The sequence below is a fragment of the Pelophylax lessonae genome (genome assembly GCF_965119305.1).
Source record: "Pelophylax lessonae genome assembly, chromosome: 10".
Lineage (NCBI taxonomy): Eukaryota > Metazoa > Chordata > Amphibia > Anura > Ranidae > Pelophylax > Pelophylax lessonae.
In genome coordinates, this window is record NC_138777.1 from 11,357,201 (window position 1) to 11,375,034 (window position 17,834).

A 17,834-nucleotide genomic window follows, 5' to 3' on the forward strand; every position below is an offset into this window, starting at 1 on the left:
TGATTCCTGAGAAAACAACAGTCTGCTGTGTTTACAACACCCAAAGACACCCTGCCACATGTGCCCTTGGCTTTTATAACGTATCCCAGGATGCACCACTGTCTGTGCCAACCCACTGGGACAGTTACAAAGCCTGTGTTTCATTGGCTGGGTTTCCTCCACTGTCCAGAAAGTGTAAATCTCAGCAGCTCTCTAGGGGGCAGTGCTACATTTGGGGGCTCATCCGGGATATTGCCCTGGTTTACCGGAAGAAAAGAAAAAGCCAAAGAAAAATTCCAAAAATGTCATTTTCCTCTCAAGAGCTGTGTTCTAATGCTTAAGAGAAGTGTGAGGCCTGCTCTACATGAGACAGGGAGAGTGGGATGAAGAAGCAAATGCACGACGATGGTTTACCATGCAATTGTCCGTTGAAGAAAAAATGGCCTGGTCATTAAGGGTGTAAAACCTTCTGGTCCAGAAGTGGTTAAATAACATAGCGGCGGCGCCACCTAATGACGTCCCAGGCCTCCCCCTTGTGACATCATCGACCCAGCATGCCCCTGGTCATTTTATATCTATGCTGTTTTCCACTGTGACTTTATACAGCCGTGTTCACCCGATCCCTCCAGTGACCATAAGTAGATGGTTGGGTGACTGGTCTCATTTTTGCTTAGGTTGGTGGTATTGTTGTCTTTTCCAATAGGCCTGCTGCCAATATTGTATGATTTCATCATTCCAGAAAAACACTTTACAGTTCTGTCCTTCTCTGTGAGTGACACAATACAAGCCGGAGGGGCCCCAATCTCTATAGATAGCAACTGAAGGTTAGCATCCAGCTACATAAACACAGGCAAGCCACACGAGGGCCAGTCACAGAGCTGCGGACTTAATGGGTTAAAGCCTGCAAATATTTTCTGTTTAAGGAACAAATGTCGCCATTCTCAGCTTATCACCAGGGATCAAAAATAGACCCAGAATGTGAAATACTGCTGACCGCCTCTCCCATGGATGCAGTGGACTGTACAAGACTTCTATACTTAGACTAATATTAAAGTGTATGTAAAGCCAGTAGTGCGGGGGTCTCCAAACTTTTCAAACAAAGGGCCAGTTTATTGTCCTTCACACTTTAGAAGGATTGTGGCCAGTGGGGGCAGAAAATGTCCCCGGCCCAGCATCAGTGAGAATAAATATGGCCTCAGGATTGATGGTTGATAGGAGGAGGAGTAGTGCCCCTATTAGTAGGAGGAATAGTATCCCAATATTGGTATCGGTGGAAGAAATAGGGCTCCTTTTGTTGGTGTCAGTGGGCGGAATAGTGCCCCAAGGGCCAGATAAAGGCTAGCAAAGGGCCACATCTGGCCCTCGGGCCGCAGTTTGGAGACCCCTGCAGTAGTGGATAGAGTAAAGAATGGTTAGAACCTTTCTTCTTTCTGTGTCTGTCTATACGAAGTTACACAACAGGAAAAAGAGAGGAAATCCTCCATTACACAGCTGTCACCAAAAAAACAGGTGTCCCCTATTGGAAGATTTCCTGTTTAGGTGGAAATGGTAAAGTTTGGATTTTTCCCATCACTTTCTTGGGCGTGAATCACCCTGGCAAGGGCAGAAAGCAACAAATACCCAACAGGGGGGGCTTATCCACATTCCATCCAGAATTCTAAATACATTAATACAATAAATACTTCAAGATAGAGATGCACCAATATATCAGGCGCCGAAAATTATCAGCCGGAAATAGGGCTGCCGAAAATGGCATGCCGCGTCCTATTGATTTCAATGCATAATCGCGTCCCATTGACTTCAATGCAAAATTGCCCCCTAGTGACCTCAATGCAAAATCGCGTCCCATTTACTTCAATGCAAAAATCGCATCTCAATGACTTCAATGCAAAATCGCGTCCCATTAACTTCAATGTAAAAACACCCCCTAGTGACTTCAATGCAAAATCGTGCCATACTGACTTCAATGCAAAATTGCGTCCAACTGACTTCAATGCAAAATCGTGTCTTATTGACCTCAATGCAAAATCATGTCACACTGACCTCAATTCAAAATCATGTCCCATTGACATCAATGCAAAAAAAAAAACACCCCCTAGTGACTTCAATGCAAAATCGCGCTCCACTGACTTCAATAAGAAATCATGTCCCCTTGACTTCAATGCAAAAATGCCCCCAATTGACTGCACAGCAAGAACGCCCCTTATTGACTGCAATGCAAAATTGCTTCCCTTTGACTTCAATGCAAAAACACCCCCTAGTGACTTCAATGCAAAATTGCGCCCCATTGACTTCAATGCAAAATCCCACCCCTTTGACTTCAATGCAAAATCATGTCCCTTTGACTTCAATGCAAAAATGCCCCCAATTGACTGCAATGCAAGAACGCCCCCTATTGACTGCAATGCAAACTTACGTCCCCTTGACTTCAATGCAAAAACACCCCCTAGTGACTTCAATGCAAAATCACGTCCCATTGACTTCAATGCAAAATCGCGTCCCATTGACTTCAATGCAAAATCGCGTCCCATTGACTTCAATGCAAAATCGCCAGCCACATTAATTACATTTTTAAAAACATTTTTTAAATAACTGTCTGTTTCAGTTTTGGTTTTCGGCCAAGTGCTTCCTGAATTTTCTGTTTCAGTTTCAGCACCTGGATTTTCATTTCGGTGCACCACTACTTCAAGGTAATGTGGTCTAAACCAGGGGTCTCCAAACAGAGCCCCCTTTACATCAGGGTCCCTATAAGAATCCTTCCTTACATTAGAGTCCTTATCAGAATCTCCCCTTACATCAGAGTCCCTATCAGAATCCCTCCTTACATCAGGGCCCCTATAAGGATCCCCAATTACATCGGGGTCCTTATCAGAATCCCCCCTTACTTCAGGGTCCCTTTTAGTATTCCCCCCTTACATCAGGGTCCCTATTAGAATCCCCCTTACAACAGGGTCCCTATCAGAATCCCCCCTTACTTCAGGGTCCCTATCAAAATCCCTCCTTACATCAGGGTCCCAATCAGAATCCCAGCTTACATCATGGTCCCTTTTAGTATTCCCCTTACATCAGGGTCCCTATTAGAATCCCCCCTTACAACAGGGTCCTTATCAGAATCCCCCCTTACATCAGGGTCCCTATCAGGATCCCCCCTTACATCAGGGCCCCTATAAGGATCCTCAATTACATCGGGGTCCTTATCAGAATCCCCCCTTACTTCAGGGTCCCAATCAAAATCCCACCTTACATCAGCGTCCCTTTTAGTATTCCCCCCTTACATCAGGGTCCCTATTAGAATCCTCCTTACAACAGGGTCCCTATCAGAATCCCTCCTTACATCAGGGTCCCTATCAGTATTCCCCCCCTTACATCAAAGTCCCCCCTTACATCAAGGTCCCTATCAGAACCCCCCCCTTACATCAGGGTCCCCATCAGATTTTGCCCCTTTCATCAGAAATGAAGACCACAGGCAGCCTCTGCTGATCCTAAGTCAGTGCACATTGGGGATAGGCCACTGACCCTAGCTGGGAGGCTGAATAGAATCTTGTAGTGGGCCAGACGTGGCCCATGGGCCATAGTTTGGAGACCCCAGGATTCAAGGGCATATTAGCTTGTCACAGGGAGAGGTAATCAAGGCTTTCAGATATCTGTTCCAAACACAACTGTGCCTGCTCTAATATTTATGAAAGGACAAAGTTATAATATTTCTATTTGTGTTACAGAAATCACAAATGGAAAGTGAGGATTGACTTTTCTTTTGTTTTTCTGACCTGTCAGCATCCCCCTGTCCCAGCGTCGTGTTCCGCTGCATTGTTTCCCGCACAGCCGCCATTCCGTCAGGTAGTCTGTTCAGTCTTCGGGTGTACAGGCCCAGTCCGCCATCGGTCAGATAACTGATAGAGAAAGAGGAGAATAATCAGGACACCTTACACCACAGCATGTCTAGTACATGTATAATAATACAGAAACATGTATAATATCTATTTTATTACAGACACTTATATAGCGCCATCAATTTACGTATATATTGTACATTCTCATCAGTCCCTGCCCTCAGGAAGCTTACAATCCAAGGTCCCTAGCTCACATTTATACATACACATACTAGGGCCAATTCAGACAGGAGCCAATTAACCTACCAGCATGCCTTTTGAGTGTGGGAGGAAACTAGTAGTGTCATGGTAGGGATTTGAACCCACGACCTTAGTGCTATAAAGCTAACATGTCAATGCAGTGGTGGCTTCCACTTTGCTCGACCAACAAGAATACATAGCCATGAGGATGGGGGGCTCATGAACCCCAGCAGCTTGTGAACACCGGAGACACCAGGAAGTCCTGTCTCCTTATGGTGTTTCCTAATGCATCCGATTGGTGCTTCAGAAGCGGACAACAGGACCTAGCAAGCACATTGCATTGGCCAGTCCAAATGAAAATATTAAAAACAGCATTAGTACTTGGCATTGTCGCCCTATTAGAGGAATCTCCACACAGACTGCAGAAACTGGCACGACCAAGGTACTTTATACACTTTTACAAACATATAGTAATAAAAAAATAAAAAACACTTTTCCCAATTATATTTAAAGCGGAGTTCCACTCAAAAGTGGAACTTCCGCTTTAAGGTCTCCTGACCCCCTGACATGCCACATCTGGCATGTCATTTTCTTTTTTTTGGGGGGGGGGGGGGGGAGGGGGTCTGGTACCTAGTTTTAACAAGTACCCACTCCCACTTCTGCTCGGGCTGCCTAGGAAGTTCTCCTCTCCCCCTCCCTCCCTGCAATCTTCTGGGTCACGTCACAGGTCCCAGAAGATTGCCCGTCCACTCAGGACGCGCAGCGCGACTTGCACATGCGCAGTGCGCACCCGGCTGAGAAGCCGCAAGCGGTCACAGCCGGGGGCCCACAGTAGTGATGCCGGTGCCACAGGGAGAAGAGGGAGAGAACCGAGGCTCCCGCCGGCCGCATCGCTGGACCGTAGGACTGGTGAGTGTGTGTTTATGTAAAGTCAGCAGATACAGTTTTTGTAGCTGCTGACTTTTAATAAACAAAAAAAAACAGTGCAACTCCGCTTTAACATGTAAAGTTTTCAGAAGGTAATTATGTAGGTTAACTGCCGGTTCACACTGTTCCGACTTGTCAGATGACTTGGTCGCCTGACAAGTAGCGGACCGTGCTGTGCAATGGGAACCGTTCTAATAGGAGCGACTCAAGTCGCCCCGACTTAGAAAAAGGTCCCTGCACCTTTTTTTTGCAAAGTCGGAGCGACCTGCATTGATTTCCATTATGTGAAGTCGTTGCAAGCCACGCCGAAGTCGCGGTGCACGGGCGACTGCATTAGTCGCCCGAAGTCGTGTGGGATCAGTGTGAACCGACTCTAATACACACTTTAAGGGATCTGTACATTCAAATGTATCCCCTGAGACTGTATCCCCTGAGCATGCAAGTTCATCCACTATGCAGACACAGGAAATTCATGCTGATCCAAAGGAAGATTGTTACTTAGGTACAATTCACCTGGTGTGTAGCTAAGTAGCCATACACACAGACACCGGTATTTATCACCATAGGGCTGTTACTGATAAAATAAGAACATGTTTTACAGGGCATAGGGATCAATTGAAAGCTACGTTTGTCTGTCTCCCCCCCCCCCCCCCCTCTGCTGCCATATTCGCCATCTTTTTTTTTTGGGGGGGGGTGCCTGGTTTTGACTGAGTGAGTGAACTGAGCCGAGAGTTCAGCCCCCCTCCTTCCCCTGCAGCCGGCCCATTCATAAAGCACAGCACACTTCGCACATGGGCAGTAGGAAACCGGCTGTGAAGCCGCAGGGCTACACTGCCAGTTTCTCTTAGTCAAGATGGAGGAGCCCCTCCCCGAACTCTGCATTATGTACGTATTGCACCTCCAAACTCTGCACTCTGTTTGTAAACCCCTCCCTGAACTCTGCATTCTGTATGTATTGCACCCCCAAACTCTGCACTCTGTTTGTAAACCCCTCCCTGAACTCTGCATTCTGTATGTATTGCACCCCCAAACTCTGTACTCTATTTGTAAACCCCTCCCTGAACTCTGCATTCTGTACATAACGCACCCCCAAACTCTGCACTCTATTTGTAAACCCCTCCCTGAACTCTGCATTCTGTATGTAATGCACCCCCAAACTCTGAACTCTATTTGTAAACCCCTCCCTGTACTCTGCATTCTGTACGTATTGCACCCCCAAACTCTGAACTTTATTTGTAAACCCCTCCCCGAACCCTGCACTCTGTACATATTGCACCCCTAAACTCTGAACCTTATTTGTAAACCCCTCCCCGAACTCGGCACTCTGTACGTAACGCACTCCTGGTATTTAATGCCTCTTTAAAACCCTCCCACAGTTAGTGAAATCCGGCCACGCCCACTATTTGATGCGGTTCGGAGTGCATGTGTGTGTGTGAGGGGGGAGGGTTGAGTTCCTGTACCTATTTTCTTAGAAAAAAAAAAAAGCCCCTGGGTATATACATAGTTGGCCCAAGCTGGAACAATGTAACTATGTATAAAAATTTCTGTGTGCAGCTTCCCCCCCCCCCCAAGCCCCCCATTATACTTACCTGATCTTGGTCCAGCGCTGTGCCCGAGAGCAGTGGCTCCCTCGGCTCTCTCTTTGTTAACTGGAGATTAAGGAAGCAGAGGGAGCCATTGACTGCTGCTGCTGTCAATCGCAGCCAGTGAGGAGGAAGAAGGAGGGCGGGACTGAACTGTGCTGTGTGTGTCAATGGACATATACAGCTCAGCTCGACACAAAATGCCCCCATAGCAAGCGGCTTACTAAGGGGGTACTCAGAAGGGGGAGGAGCCAGGTTTACTAGCAGGGGACTCAAGAAGAGGGGGATCAGGGCTGCTCTATGCAAAACCTATGCACAGAGCAGGTGAGTATGACATTTTTTTTTTCCTATAAAATCACTTTATAGATCAATTGACAATTTTCGCTATGTAAGAAACAATAAAAGTAACGTACAGCATATGATAACTGTTGCCTCATCTGTCTGAGATTGGCGGGGGATATTCTGGGATCCTTCCAAACCGGATGAATCAGTGATGTCAATAGTTTAATTTTAATTGACTTCATTCTCATGAATATGCAATCAAGATGGTTGCTGATCCCTCAGGCCTGGTCCTCCCGGGAATACAGAATACAGGCCCAGCCTGAAAAATGGCTCCACATTCCTGGAGCTCAGGCACAGACTTCCACCCATATTACCCAATGAGAGCGAGCTATCCCATTCTATCCGTCTTTCCTATCTGATTGCTGTGGGAAGACAGAATGATGATTTCAGACATCTTAAGGAATGAGGTCATCTCACACTCAGCTGAGGTGGGCAGGGGGGGGAGGGGGGGGTTTGCAGCCATGCAGAAAACTTCCCAAAAATGTGGCAAGTCCACTCCTACAGGACGTGTTACTACAGAGCGGCCAGAAGGGTCCAGCCAGAGATAGGAATCTGCTGACACTGTCAAAGGTGACCTTTACATAATGACCCCGCACCCTCCATCTACAGCTGAATCCGAACACTGGAGAAGTTACTCATGTTTAGGCTCCATTCACAGGTTCGCGATTCTGCCTGCGATCCCGAATCATTGCAAAGTGCGAGACGCCTGTGTGATTCCCGTGACTTGCAATGGCAAACCAAACATGGCGCGATTTTACCGGCAGACGAATCGCCGTAAAATCGTGCAAAGAGAATCGTGGGGCGTCTGGCGCCCAAAAAAAAAAAAGAACTTCTTTTGGGCGACAGGTGTACCGCAATTCTGTTTGCGCGCTTTTACTGTGATTCACTCGCTGCAAAATGGCGAGGCATTTGGGGTACCATTGCAAATCACGGGATGCCCGTGTGATTCCTGTGACCTGCAATGACACCCCAAACGCGCCACGATTTTGCTGCCAGACCAATCGCAGTAAAATCGCGCAAGCAGAATCGTGGGGTGAATAAAGTAACGTATACGTGCTGCGCAAACACAAAACAGGGGACAGTTTACAGGATACCTTAAAGCGGAGTTCCGGCCACAGAATCTTTTTTTTTTTTTTATCAATACTTCCCAAACTGTCACCACCCCCCCACCCCTTCATACATCAACTAATCCGTTTTTTTACAGTATAGTAATCGATTGGCAATTATAAAATCTTACTTTATAAAATGTGTCCTGAGCGCCGCCATCTTTGTCCGGGTTCCCCTGAAGCCGCTGTGTGTAAATGGATGCCCCGCTTCCTGGTTCGAGATGGAGGGGGGCCGGTGAATGCAGCGCGAAATCTCGCGCAAGCCCAGTACTATGCGATTGGCATAGTATAGGGACGCCTATCATCGCGTTATTTGCTGTTTGCAAATAACGTGATGAGAGGAGCGGCCGGCCGCCTACGTCCAGTGGTGTATTTAAGTTTTGTGCTGCCCTAGGCCTGACTAAACTTGTGCACCCCCTAATTTAAATATGACTCACCCCTTCCTGTAAAGGCCACACCTCTTCTTGTTTATGACCCGCCCTGTCATCTGTAAACCACAACCACAGTCTATCAGTGCCCATCAGTGTAGCCTCATCAGTTCCCATAAGGTCAGCCTCAGCAGTGCCCATCATCATAACATCATATCATACCAGGAGGTAGCAGTATGACCGCTTTATGGGGGTGGCAGACTTATTTGCCTCCTGGACCCTGCCCTCCAGCCCAATTTGCCCTATAAGTCTGGCACTATACTAAAAGTGTGTAGTGCAAGCCGTCAGGGACTCTTTTTAGTGGGGGAGGCGGGAGGAGGCTGTTTTTTTCTCATGCGTGGTGCAGCTTTTTTGCTGCCCCCCCTACAAAGTGCTGCCCTAGGCCTGGGCCTTGTTGGCCTAGGCCAGGATACAGCACTGCCTACGTCACTGCCCATTGCATCCTGGGAGTGATGAGTAAGAGCTCTCAGGACGCATTGCGGGACAGGAAGTGACGGCGCGGGCCGCGGCCGCAGAGGGAGGAAGTGGAAGGAAAGGTGAGTATATTTTCTTCACTAATAAGGTAAGTAAAAAAAAAAAAAATCGTAACTACCCATTTGGTTTTCAGGTAACAAATAGCAAGTGGATATCCCCAAAATCGATTAGGTCGATTTTGTGGTCGGAACTCCGCTTTAATGTAAATGCACGAGCCCTGACTATACTAGGGAACTTTTAACAACAACAAAACAAAAAAAAAAAAAAAACTCAGCGTTAAGTAATTTGCATTTTTTATAGCTACTTTTTTTTTTTTTTTTTGCATGTATATAAATATAATCATGTCATACGTTTTTCTTTTTCTTGAATAGCGGCAATTTTAGATCCTACGTTTTAGGCTTTAATCTCCTTTTAATGCGTTTGTGGGGGTCAACCAATCCGATATAAAAAGGCCAATAAAAGGGATAATCCACATAGAACAGATGTTTAATTCTGGGCCAGTGAACACCATTCCTCCTCCGTTCTACATATCAAAGCCCCTTCTAGATTCTATAATAAGAAGGGGGAGGTTCGGCCATCACCTTTCAGAAACGGGATCCAGCCTGAGAGCCCCAATTACACACGGAGATTACACTCTGTACAATGTCTGCCGGTGTATCCAGTTACAGGGAACCTGAAGACGAGGTCCCTGCAGGGCGGGATGGCAGGAATCCCCCCCCCCCCCCAAACGGATCCGAATGTGAGAATAATACGAACACCAGCAGTAAAACGAGGGCTCAGTATGTTCTATAAAATGTCACAAAGGTTTCCCAGGAGTGTGAACTACCCCCGCAATGTGTGGGTAAGGGGGGGGGGGGGGAGAAATTGGCAGTTTAAAACACTTCATCATAAACGTATACGTTTAAACATGACAGTAAACTGAGACAATGGGCTTAAAGGGAAACTGAGACACTTCAGCTATTATTGTATCAGTTACCTGGAACTCATTTTTAATGAGATTCTTAGATTTTTGCTGTTCCATATTCTAATTGTAGCACTGTCCCCGTAGGAACTGCTTGATATTTATTCTGTAGGTTCCCCCTGGTTACCAGCACTCCGCTATAAGTAAGGACAAGTCCTTGATTCTCCTTGGCTCACACTCCAATTATCAATCCAGGGGTATTTGGTTGTTTTTGTGGTTTATTGTAAAATGGGGGATAGGAGAAGGAAATAGTGGGATACTTTAACTACTCACAGTGATTGAGGCCTCCTATCTTCTCTGCTTTACTACAGATTTGGAACAGCTTGGCTGTTGATTCATCCCGCCACTTTGGATGAATGTGGATTAAGCCTCATATCCTTCGGATGGCTTGGTGAACAACTAGTTATCTTCCCTAGTATCCTCTCTCCCTCTTTTGGCTGACACCCGTCCACTGACTGTCCTACTAGTAGGGGTGGCCCCCTTCAGGTCAGGCCCCTTGACATGAGTCCCTGTACTCACGATACTGTAGACCCAGGGTCTCCCCTCTCAGTCAGCTCTTCTAGACCTCTGGGTTCAGCTCCTCTCAACCACTCCTCTGGCCCTCAGGACAACTTCCTGCGACCGCATGGCACCTCTACAGAGGAGGAGGCAGCTGCCCCCTCCATCCGGGACTCCGCTCTCTCTTTATACAGTATCCCAGAATGCACCGAGGCGACCTGCCCTCTGCCAAACACCAGGACTGTATCAAAAGCCTATGCACTAGTGATCGACTGATATTGGTTTTTCGTTGCTGATACCAAAACCGATATTTTGGGCAATGCATATCGGTATCGGCCGATATTTTTGTACATTTAAAAAACTATTTTTTTTTTTTTTACTTTACAGGTACTCTTGTGGAGGGATCTGGGGATCTAAAAGACCCCAAGCCCCTCCTCTGCACTTAAAAGTATTCAAATTGATGACAATGCTGTCATTTTTTTTAATCTCGCACCAGACAGTACCCAGAAGTGATGTCACTCATGACATCACTTCCGGGTTTTTGCATGGTGACCCGATCAGAGCCGAATGAGACTTTGATTGGGTCTTCGGCAGCCGTGACGGCTGGTTGCCCGGGTCTCCCGGTGGGGCGGGAGACCTGGGCGAGCCGCGGAAGGCAGCGGGAGAGGGGGGACGTCCCCTCCCACTCCTTGTAATGACAGCCGAGTGGCTTTTCAGCCGCATTAGCTGTCATTACAAGACAGCCGACCGTCGGCTATGGGCACCGGTACCGGGGTGATGCCTCTAGCTGCAGGGATCACTCCGGTGCAAGCACTTTCCCGAAATATCGGCACCTTGGTGGCCGATTCTGATATATTGAGGAAAGTGCATATCGGCCCTCGATAAAGCGGCTTTGCCGATAATCGGCCGGTCTCTACTATGCACCCATTGGTCAGGTTTCCTCCCACTGTCCAACATGCCTCCCTATTGGACCATCATGAAACACACTTCAGACTGAATGAATCGCATACTGAGCACAATGAGCAGACCTCACTAATAGATCCTGCTCCCTGATAGGCAGAGAGCAATATAGATTTACCTGCAGCTCCTCTGGTAAGCAGACAGAGCCCAAAACTATACTCTCTCACTAGCACCTACCTAGGAGGGTGCTACACAATTATTGTGTTTCACACACAGATTAGTAACTGATCCCTCTACTGGTACTGGGGCAATCAGCATCCCTGATTAAAGAGGGCCTGTAAGTTGGAGGCTGTGCCCAAAAAATGAACAAGCACGCTGTGGGTCGTGTGAAACGCGTCTACCATCCATTTGCTGTACCTTGCATCCTTATTCAATAAAGCCTTTCTTCGTGAGCCATTGTCTGGTGTGTGGCCATTTCTCTTGCATCCCAAAAAATGTCAGCAAGGAGCAAAGGACTAGTCACTAGTATTGCCTATAGAGCAGTGGTTGTCAACTTATGAGCTAAAGGGAGCTTCAAATGCGGCCCCTGACATCACCAAAGGGCCACACATAATGTTCAATATATGTAATGTTTGTGAGGAGTGCCAGAGACTGCAGACCTAATAGAGGAGATGAGGGTCAGAGAGTGAGGATAGGATACAATGTTGGTGGGGAGATGCTGCAGAAGACAATACGAAGCTGGGAAGATGTTGCATGAGGCTGGTAGAGATCAATGCTATTCCCCTAATCAATGTTTCCACTACAGACTGCTGAAGTCCGAGGGCCGCACATCATCTACCAAAGGGCCCAGGGGCCTAAAGGATCCATATGCAACTGAACTTTCCTTCATTACAGAGTATCCAGAACTTGGCTTCCTCATTTCAGAGCTACCCAACTTATGACCGGGGATTTATTGTCTGGTAGAGGTAATGATATAGAAGCAGGAGAAGAGGTGAAGGAAGCACAGAAGGGATGAAGTAGAAGCAGGGAGATCCTTGCACTGCAGGTCCTAAGGTGCAGCTTCCGCTCCAGCAAGGAGAACAGTTAGCAGCACAGTAGTGACATCACCAAATCTCACTCTAAAATAATCTGGTGAGACTAGCAGTCAGAGGCAGCAGAGCCTTAGTTCAGCCTTTTTCAACCAGGGTGCCCTTTGGGTTCTTCTAACCCTGAATCAACCCTGAGTTTTTCTTTATATAAAGTAATGGGTTATTATTTTGCAGTATTACAACCTTACAGTGGTTCTAAAGCCTAAAAATGTTTTACCTTAGTGCATTCCTTGCTTCACTTACTTGAGCCTTCATTTGATCTAGCGCTGTGCACATCTACAGCCCGCTGGCAGCTGATGACTCATCCGCTGTTATGGGCGCGTCAAACGGCTTTTTGCCCCGCTCCTTAACGACCTATTGACTATGCGCTCGGCGGGTGAACATTCCCCCGAGGGCACAGAAAATTTGGGTGTTTGGCGAATACCCAAATTGGCGATGTTCGGGCGAAACTTGTTAGGCCCGAACCGTTCGCCCATCCCCAGTTAGCATCTTCCTAGCACACACTGGGGTTGATTTACCAAAGACAAATAGACTTTGCAAGTGCAGTTGCTCCTGAGCTTAGTAAATGAGGGGAAGCTCTGCTGACTTCCATCATCCAAATCATGCGCAAGCAAAACTCCAGTTTCTTTGTATTCCTTTCATGTGATTGGGTATACCTTGCAAAGTAAAGCTTCACCTCATTTACCAGTAGCGGCCCGTCCATTGCCCCCCCTATCCATGCATCCGGCCCCCTAATCTACATGCAGGGCGCCGGACGCATGGATTCCAATAGGGTTTTTTTTTTTTTTTAAGCACGTGATTAGAGCCAGAGATCCTAATAGGCTTCAAAAAAAGGGTGGGCAATTGTCACAGGGATTCTCCTCCTGGCCAATCAGGAAATGGGTCCTGAGACCTTTTTCCCGATTGTCCGAAAGGAGAAGCCATGCTATTGGCCAAGGAGGAGGAGGAGGGAGGAGACGCAGGGGAAGCCCGACCCACGGGGGAGACTGAGGGGGAAGCCCCGGCTGCTGCCTGCCCTCCACATGTCAGTCCAGGGTGAGTGAGCCGGCGGGGAAGGGGGGGGGGGGTATGAATGGTGTGCAGGCTGGAGCTGGTGTGGTCCGGGGGAGGGGTATGGTGTGCGGGCTGGAGCTGGTGTGGTCCGTCTGACGCCCCCCCTCCCCCCCGGCCTATGGAGCACCAGCCGCCACTGTCATTTACTAAGCTCTGGAGCAACTGCACTTTCAGAGTACATGGTCAGTTCGCCTTTAGTAAATCAACCCTATTACATGCAGCAATCCCTACATGCCATCTGCTGATAAATATTTGCAACAGGCGAATAGAAATCTCATTCACAATAACAGGAGTGTTGGATGAGTACCGGAGGGGCTCCATCAAAATATAAGATTTTCTACTTCTCAGTCACCCCATTTCCTCAGGAAGATGAAGTGTATTCGATTCATTGAACAATCGTGGACCCCAAAAAAAAGAACTGGTTTTTAGCACAACTTGGGAAAGCTTAGAAATTTCTACAGGATTAGTTCAAACAATCCTGAGTATAAGGAGCTTAAATACTGAAAACCTTCCATTCAACATTTAAATATTTAATCCATCGGGAAGAAAAAGAAATCAGACTGGAGAAGAGATGGACCTACCTGGGGTTCCTGAGATCACAGTCCTGTATAGTCCCTGCGTGTCCCCGGCTCTCTGCGCTGTGTTGGGTTTGTACTGGTAGGAGGAGATGAAGTTGCACTCCTGAATGATCTCTGTGGCAATGCCATGGATCTTCCCCTCCTCAGCACCTTTCTCTTGGAGCGTTGCTAGCCCGGGGAAGACGGGGACGTCTCAGAGGACTGCGCTCCGCCCCGAGGGCCATGAGAACAGTTTTTTCTTTCTCTGAATTACACCAGCCAGCAAAAACCAGCACAACATCGAGCGCAAACACTAGGCAATGTTCACTGGGGTATGTCTCCTCTCAGAGGAGTCCCTGTCTGCTTCTGTGTGCAAGGAAAATACGATGTGCAAATAACACATCCGTACCTGGGTGTGTGACTATACAAAGAGCCAAGCCGTATCAACCAATCAGAATTCAGCTGTAGCACCCTCCTAGGTAGGTGCTAGTGAGTATAGTGTTTGGCTCTGTCTGCCTATCAGAGGAGCTGCAGGGAAATCTATATTGCTTTCTGCCTACCAGCAGTGGTGTATTTTGGTTTTGTGCTGCCCTAGGCAAGACTAAAATTTGGCGCCCCCTCCTATGTAAATTTGCTCCACTCCTTTTTTAACGGATGGGACTCCCTCCAAAATTGAAGGACAACAAGTCCCAGCATGAACCCCTGAGATCTTACAAGAGGGGGGGTTGTGAGAGGGGGTGGGAGAGAGAGAGAGGGGGTGGGTGAGGGAGAGAGAAAGAGAGAGGGGGTGGGTGAGGGAGGGAGGGAGAGAGAGGGGGGGGGTGAAAGAGAGAGGGGGTGAGAGAGAGGGGGGAGACCAAAGAGAGAGAGAGGGAGGGATGAGAGAGAGAGGGAGAGAGAGAGGGGGTGAGAGAGAGGGGGTGAGAGAGGAGGATAAAAGAAAGAGAGGGTGAGAGAGAGGGGGGTAAGAGAGAGAGAGAGAGGGGGGGATGAGAGAGAAAGAGAGGGGGGATGAGAGAGGGGGATGAGATAGAGAGAGAGGGGGGATGAGAGAGAGAGAGAGAGAGAGAGAGAGAGAGAGAGAGAGAGAGAAGGGGGGGATGACAGAGGGGGATGAGAGAGAGAGGGGGGAGAGAGAGAGGAGGGGTGACGGAGAGAGAGGAGGGGGGTGAGAAGGGGATGAGAGAGAGAGGGGGGTGAGAGAGAGAGCGAGAGAGTGGAGGATGAGAGAGAGAGGGGGGATGAGAGAGAGGGGATGAGAGAGAGAGAGGGGGTGAGAGATAGAGGGGGATGAGAGAGAAATAGAGAGGTGAGAGAGAGGGGGGGTGGGTGAGAGGCGGTGAGTGAGAGAGAGAGAGAGGGAGGGTGAGAAAGCAACCAGTGGCCAATAGAGTCTCAGGTGGAGGGGGGGGCGGCTTTTCAGCTGCCCCCCCTGCATAGTGCCGCTCTAGGCCTGGGCCTTGTTGGCCTAGGCCAAAATACAGCACTGCCTACCAGAGAGCAGGATCTGTTAGTGAGGTCTGCTCAGTATGCGATTCATTGGGACTAGAGAGTGTTTCACACTGGTCCAATAGGGAGGCATGTTGGACAGGGGGGGGAAACCTGTTCAATTGGTACATAGGCTTTGATACAGCCCCGGTGATTGGCAGAGACTGGCTGTCTCGGTGCATTGTGGGGTGTGGTATAAAAGCCAGGAGCACGTGCTGAGGGATCATAAGGGATCTTTGGCTGTTGATCAGAGTCCCGGAGGGACGGTGGTGGCTGCATTCTCCTCTGTAGCAATGACACGTGGTCAGTTAGTCGGCCTGGGGACCAGAGGAAAGGAACTCAACTCAGAGGTCCAGGAGAACTGACTAGAGGGGTAGAGACACTGGAGACCATCGAAAAACAGTATCGTGAGTACAGGGGATCGTGTCTAGGGGCCTGACCTGAGGGGAGCCACTCGCTGTAGGATAGTCAGAGGACGGGTGTCATAATATAAATGAAATCAAGAAGGTTGGGGGGGGGGGCAAAAGGTGCACTAGACCGAAAAGCGAGTCTACCTAGGTTTAATGATTATTAATCAAGTGGTCGCATAAGCCCATCCAATGCATTTCAGGGGATCAAAACACTCCCCCCATCATCATCTTTAGGTAGTGAACTAGACCCACAATATCTCCCCAGTATTCCAATGCAGATAATCAAGCACAGATCATGCTTGATTATCTGCATCTTTGGCTAGAGTAGCCAAGGAATAACATCTGTGAACTCAGAAAATGACATAATGCACGGGTTCACTAGTCACAGGGCGGATTGAGGTACGATCACCTCCTATACTCACTGTGGAACCGGCTTCCCATGGTCCTGGGCTCCCCAGAGGAACAAGAAGGGTGCACACCTTCAGGGAGCACCCCACAAAAGTTATCAGGTGGTTCTAGAGCCCCCCAGATCACTTTTACCTGAAAGCCCTTCGCTGACTGTAAAAAAAAGTTGCCATGGCTGCAGCAGCTGAGCCTAATTTAACCCTTGGTATACCATGCCATATATAAATGTCCCTTGGCAGACAACAGGTTAAGTACATGCAATATTCAAGCCCTGATGAAGGGAGGAAGTGTCTTGAGCCCCTGAAACACATTAGCTGTTTTATGTGACCAAATGATGAATCCTTAAAGGTACATTAAAGGACATTTCACCATACGGTTTGGTGCCCCTGTTGGGCTTTTACCTTTGGCCTCCCCTCTTGGGGAGCCTTGTTTTACATCAGCAGCCTCACCAGAGCCAGCAAGCTCATGAAATAATTGTGTAGATAACGTTTTCACCATTTTACTGAATAAATACATTTTGAGTCACCAGAGCCCCTTGGACTGCTTATTATGGATGGGGGGGGGGGGGGGGGGGGCTATGAATAGTGATGTCTAATGAGCCACCCCCATGCCTGGAAGAAAGGTCTTTAATTCCTCATTAATGCATTCTCCTACATTCCCAGGATGGGACACCAGACGGATCTGACGTCACTAATAGCGATGGAAGTCTCTCCTCCGTCATATTCTGGGGACAATTATCCAACACACAGATCTCTATCAGAGTCCCCCGGAAACACATCCCATCACAGAGGTTCCCATCCCAGAGAAGAATAGACAGGCTGAGCACAATTATCACACACCCAGCAGGAAGGCCAATGAGGGTCAACCCACTGGAGCATTACATGGGCCTATATAAAGAATCTGTGCTCTTTATTAATGCTATAGAAGGGTTGCAGGGTTTCTGTTATAATGGAGTTCTGTTAAAACAGATTCTAATGCTGGCCATACACTAGCCGAAAAATCGTTCGAAAATCTGTCATTTGGTCCGTTCGTTTGTTTTTCCTCCAGTTAACCACTTAAGCCCCGGAGGATTTGGCTGCTCAATTTGGCTGCTTAACCAGGGCCAATTTCGCGATTCGGCACGGTTTTACTTTAACGGACAATTGCGCGGTCGTGCGACGCTGTACCCACATAAAATTGATGTCCCTTTTTTCCCACAAACAGTGTTTTCTTTTGGTGGTATTTGATCACCTGTGCGATTTTTACTTTTTGCGCTATAAACAAAAAAAGAGCGACAATTTTGAAAAAATAACAATATTTTTCACATTTTTTTATATGAAATTCGCAAAAAAAAAAATGTAAAAATCTAAATTTTTTAACATTTTAGGCCAATTTGTTTTCTGCTACATATTTTTGGTAAAAGAAAAATCGCAATAAGCGGATTTTGATTGGTTTGCGCAAAAGTTATTGCGTTTACTAACTAAGGGAAAGATTTATGTCATTTTTATTGTTTTGTTTTTTTAACTAGTAATGGCGGCGATTTGCGACTTTTGTTGCGGTACTGCGACATTGCGGCGGACAGATCG

General features: G+C 47.7%; 1 protein-coding gene across 4 annotated transcripts in view; it reads right to left on the minus strand.

The window, feature by feature from the left end:
• NAV2 (neuron navigator 2) overlaps window positions 1–17,834 on the minus strand; it is a 713,755-nt gene that overhangs the window by 117,257 nt on the left and 578,664 nt on the right. For all 4 annotated transcript variants that reach the window (XM_082270274.1, XM_082270271.1, XM_082270272.1 and 1 more), the window contains one exon: window positions 3,747–3,869. In XM_082270274.1, the coding sequence (XP_082126400.1) occupies window positions 3,747–3,869 (123 nt within the window). The remainder of the gene's footprint in view (window positions 1–3,746; window positions 3,870–17,834) is intronic.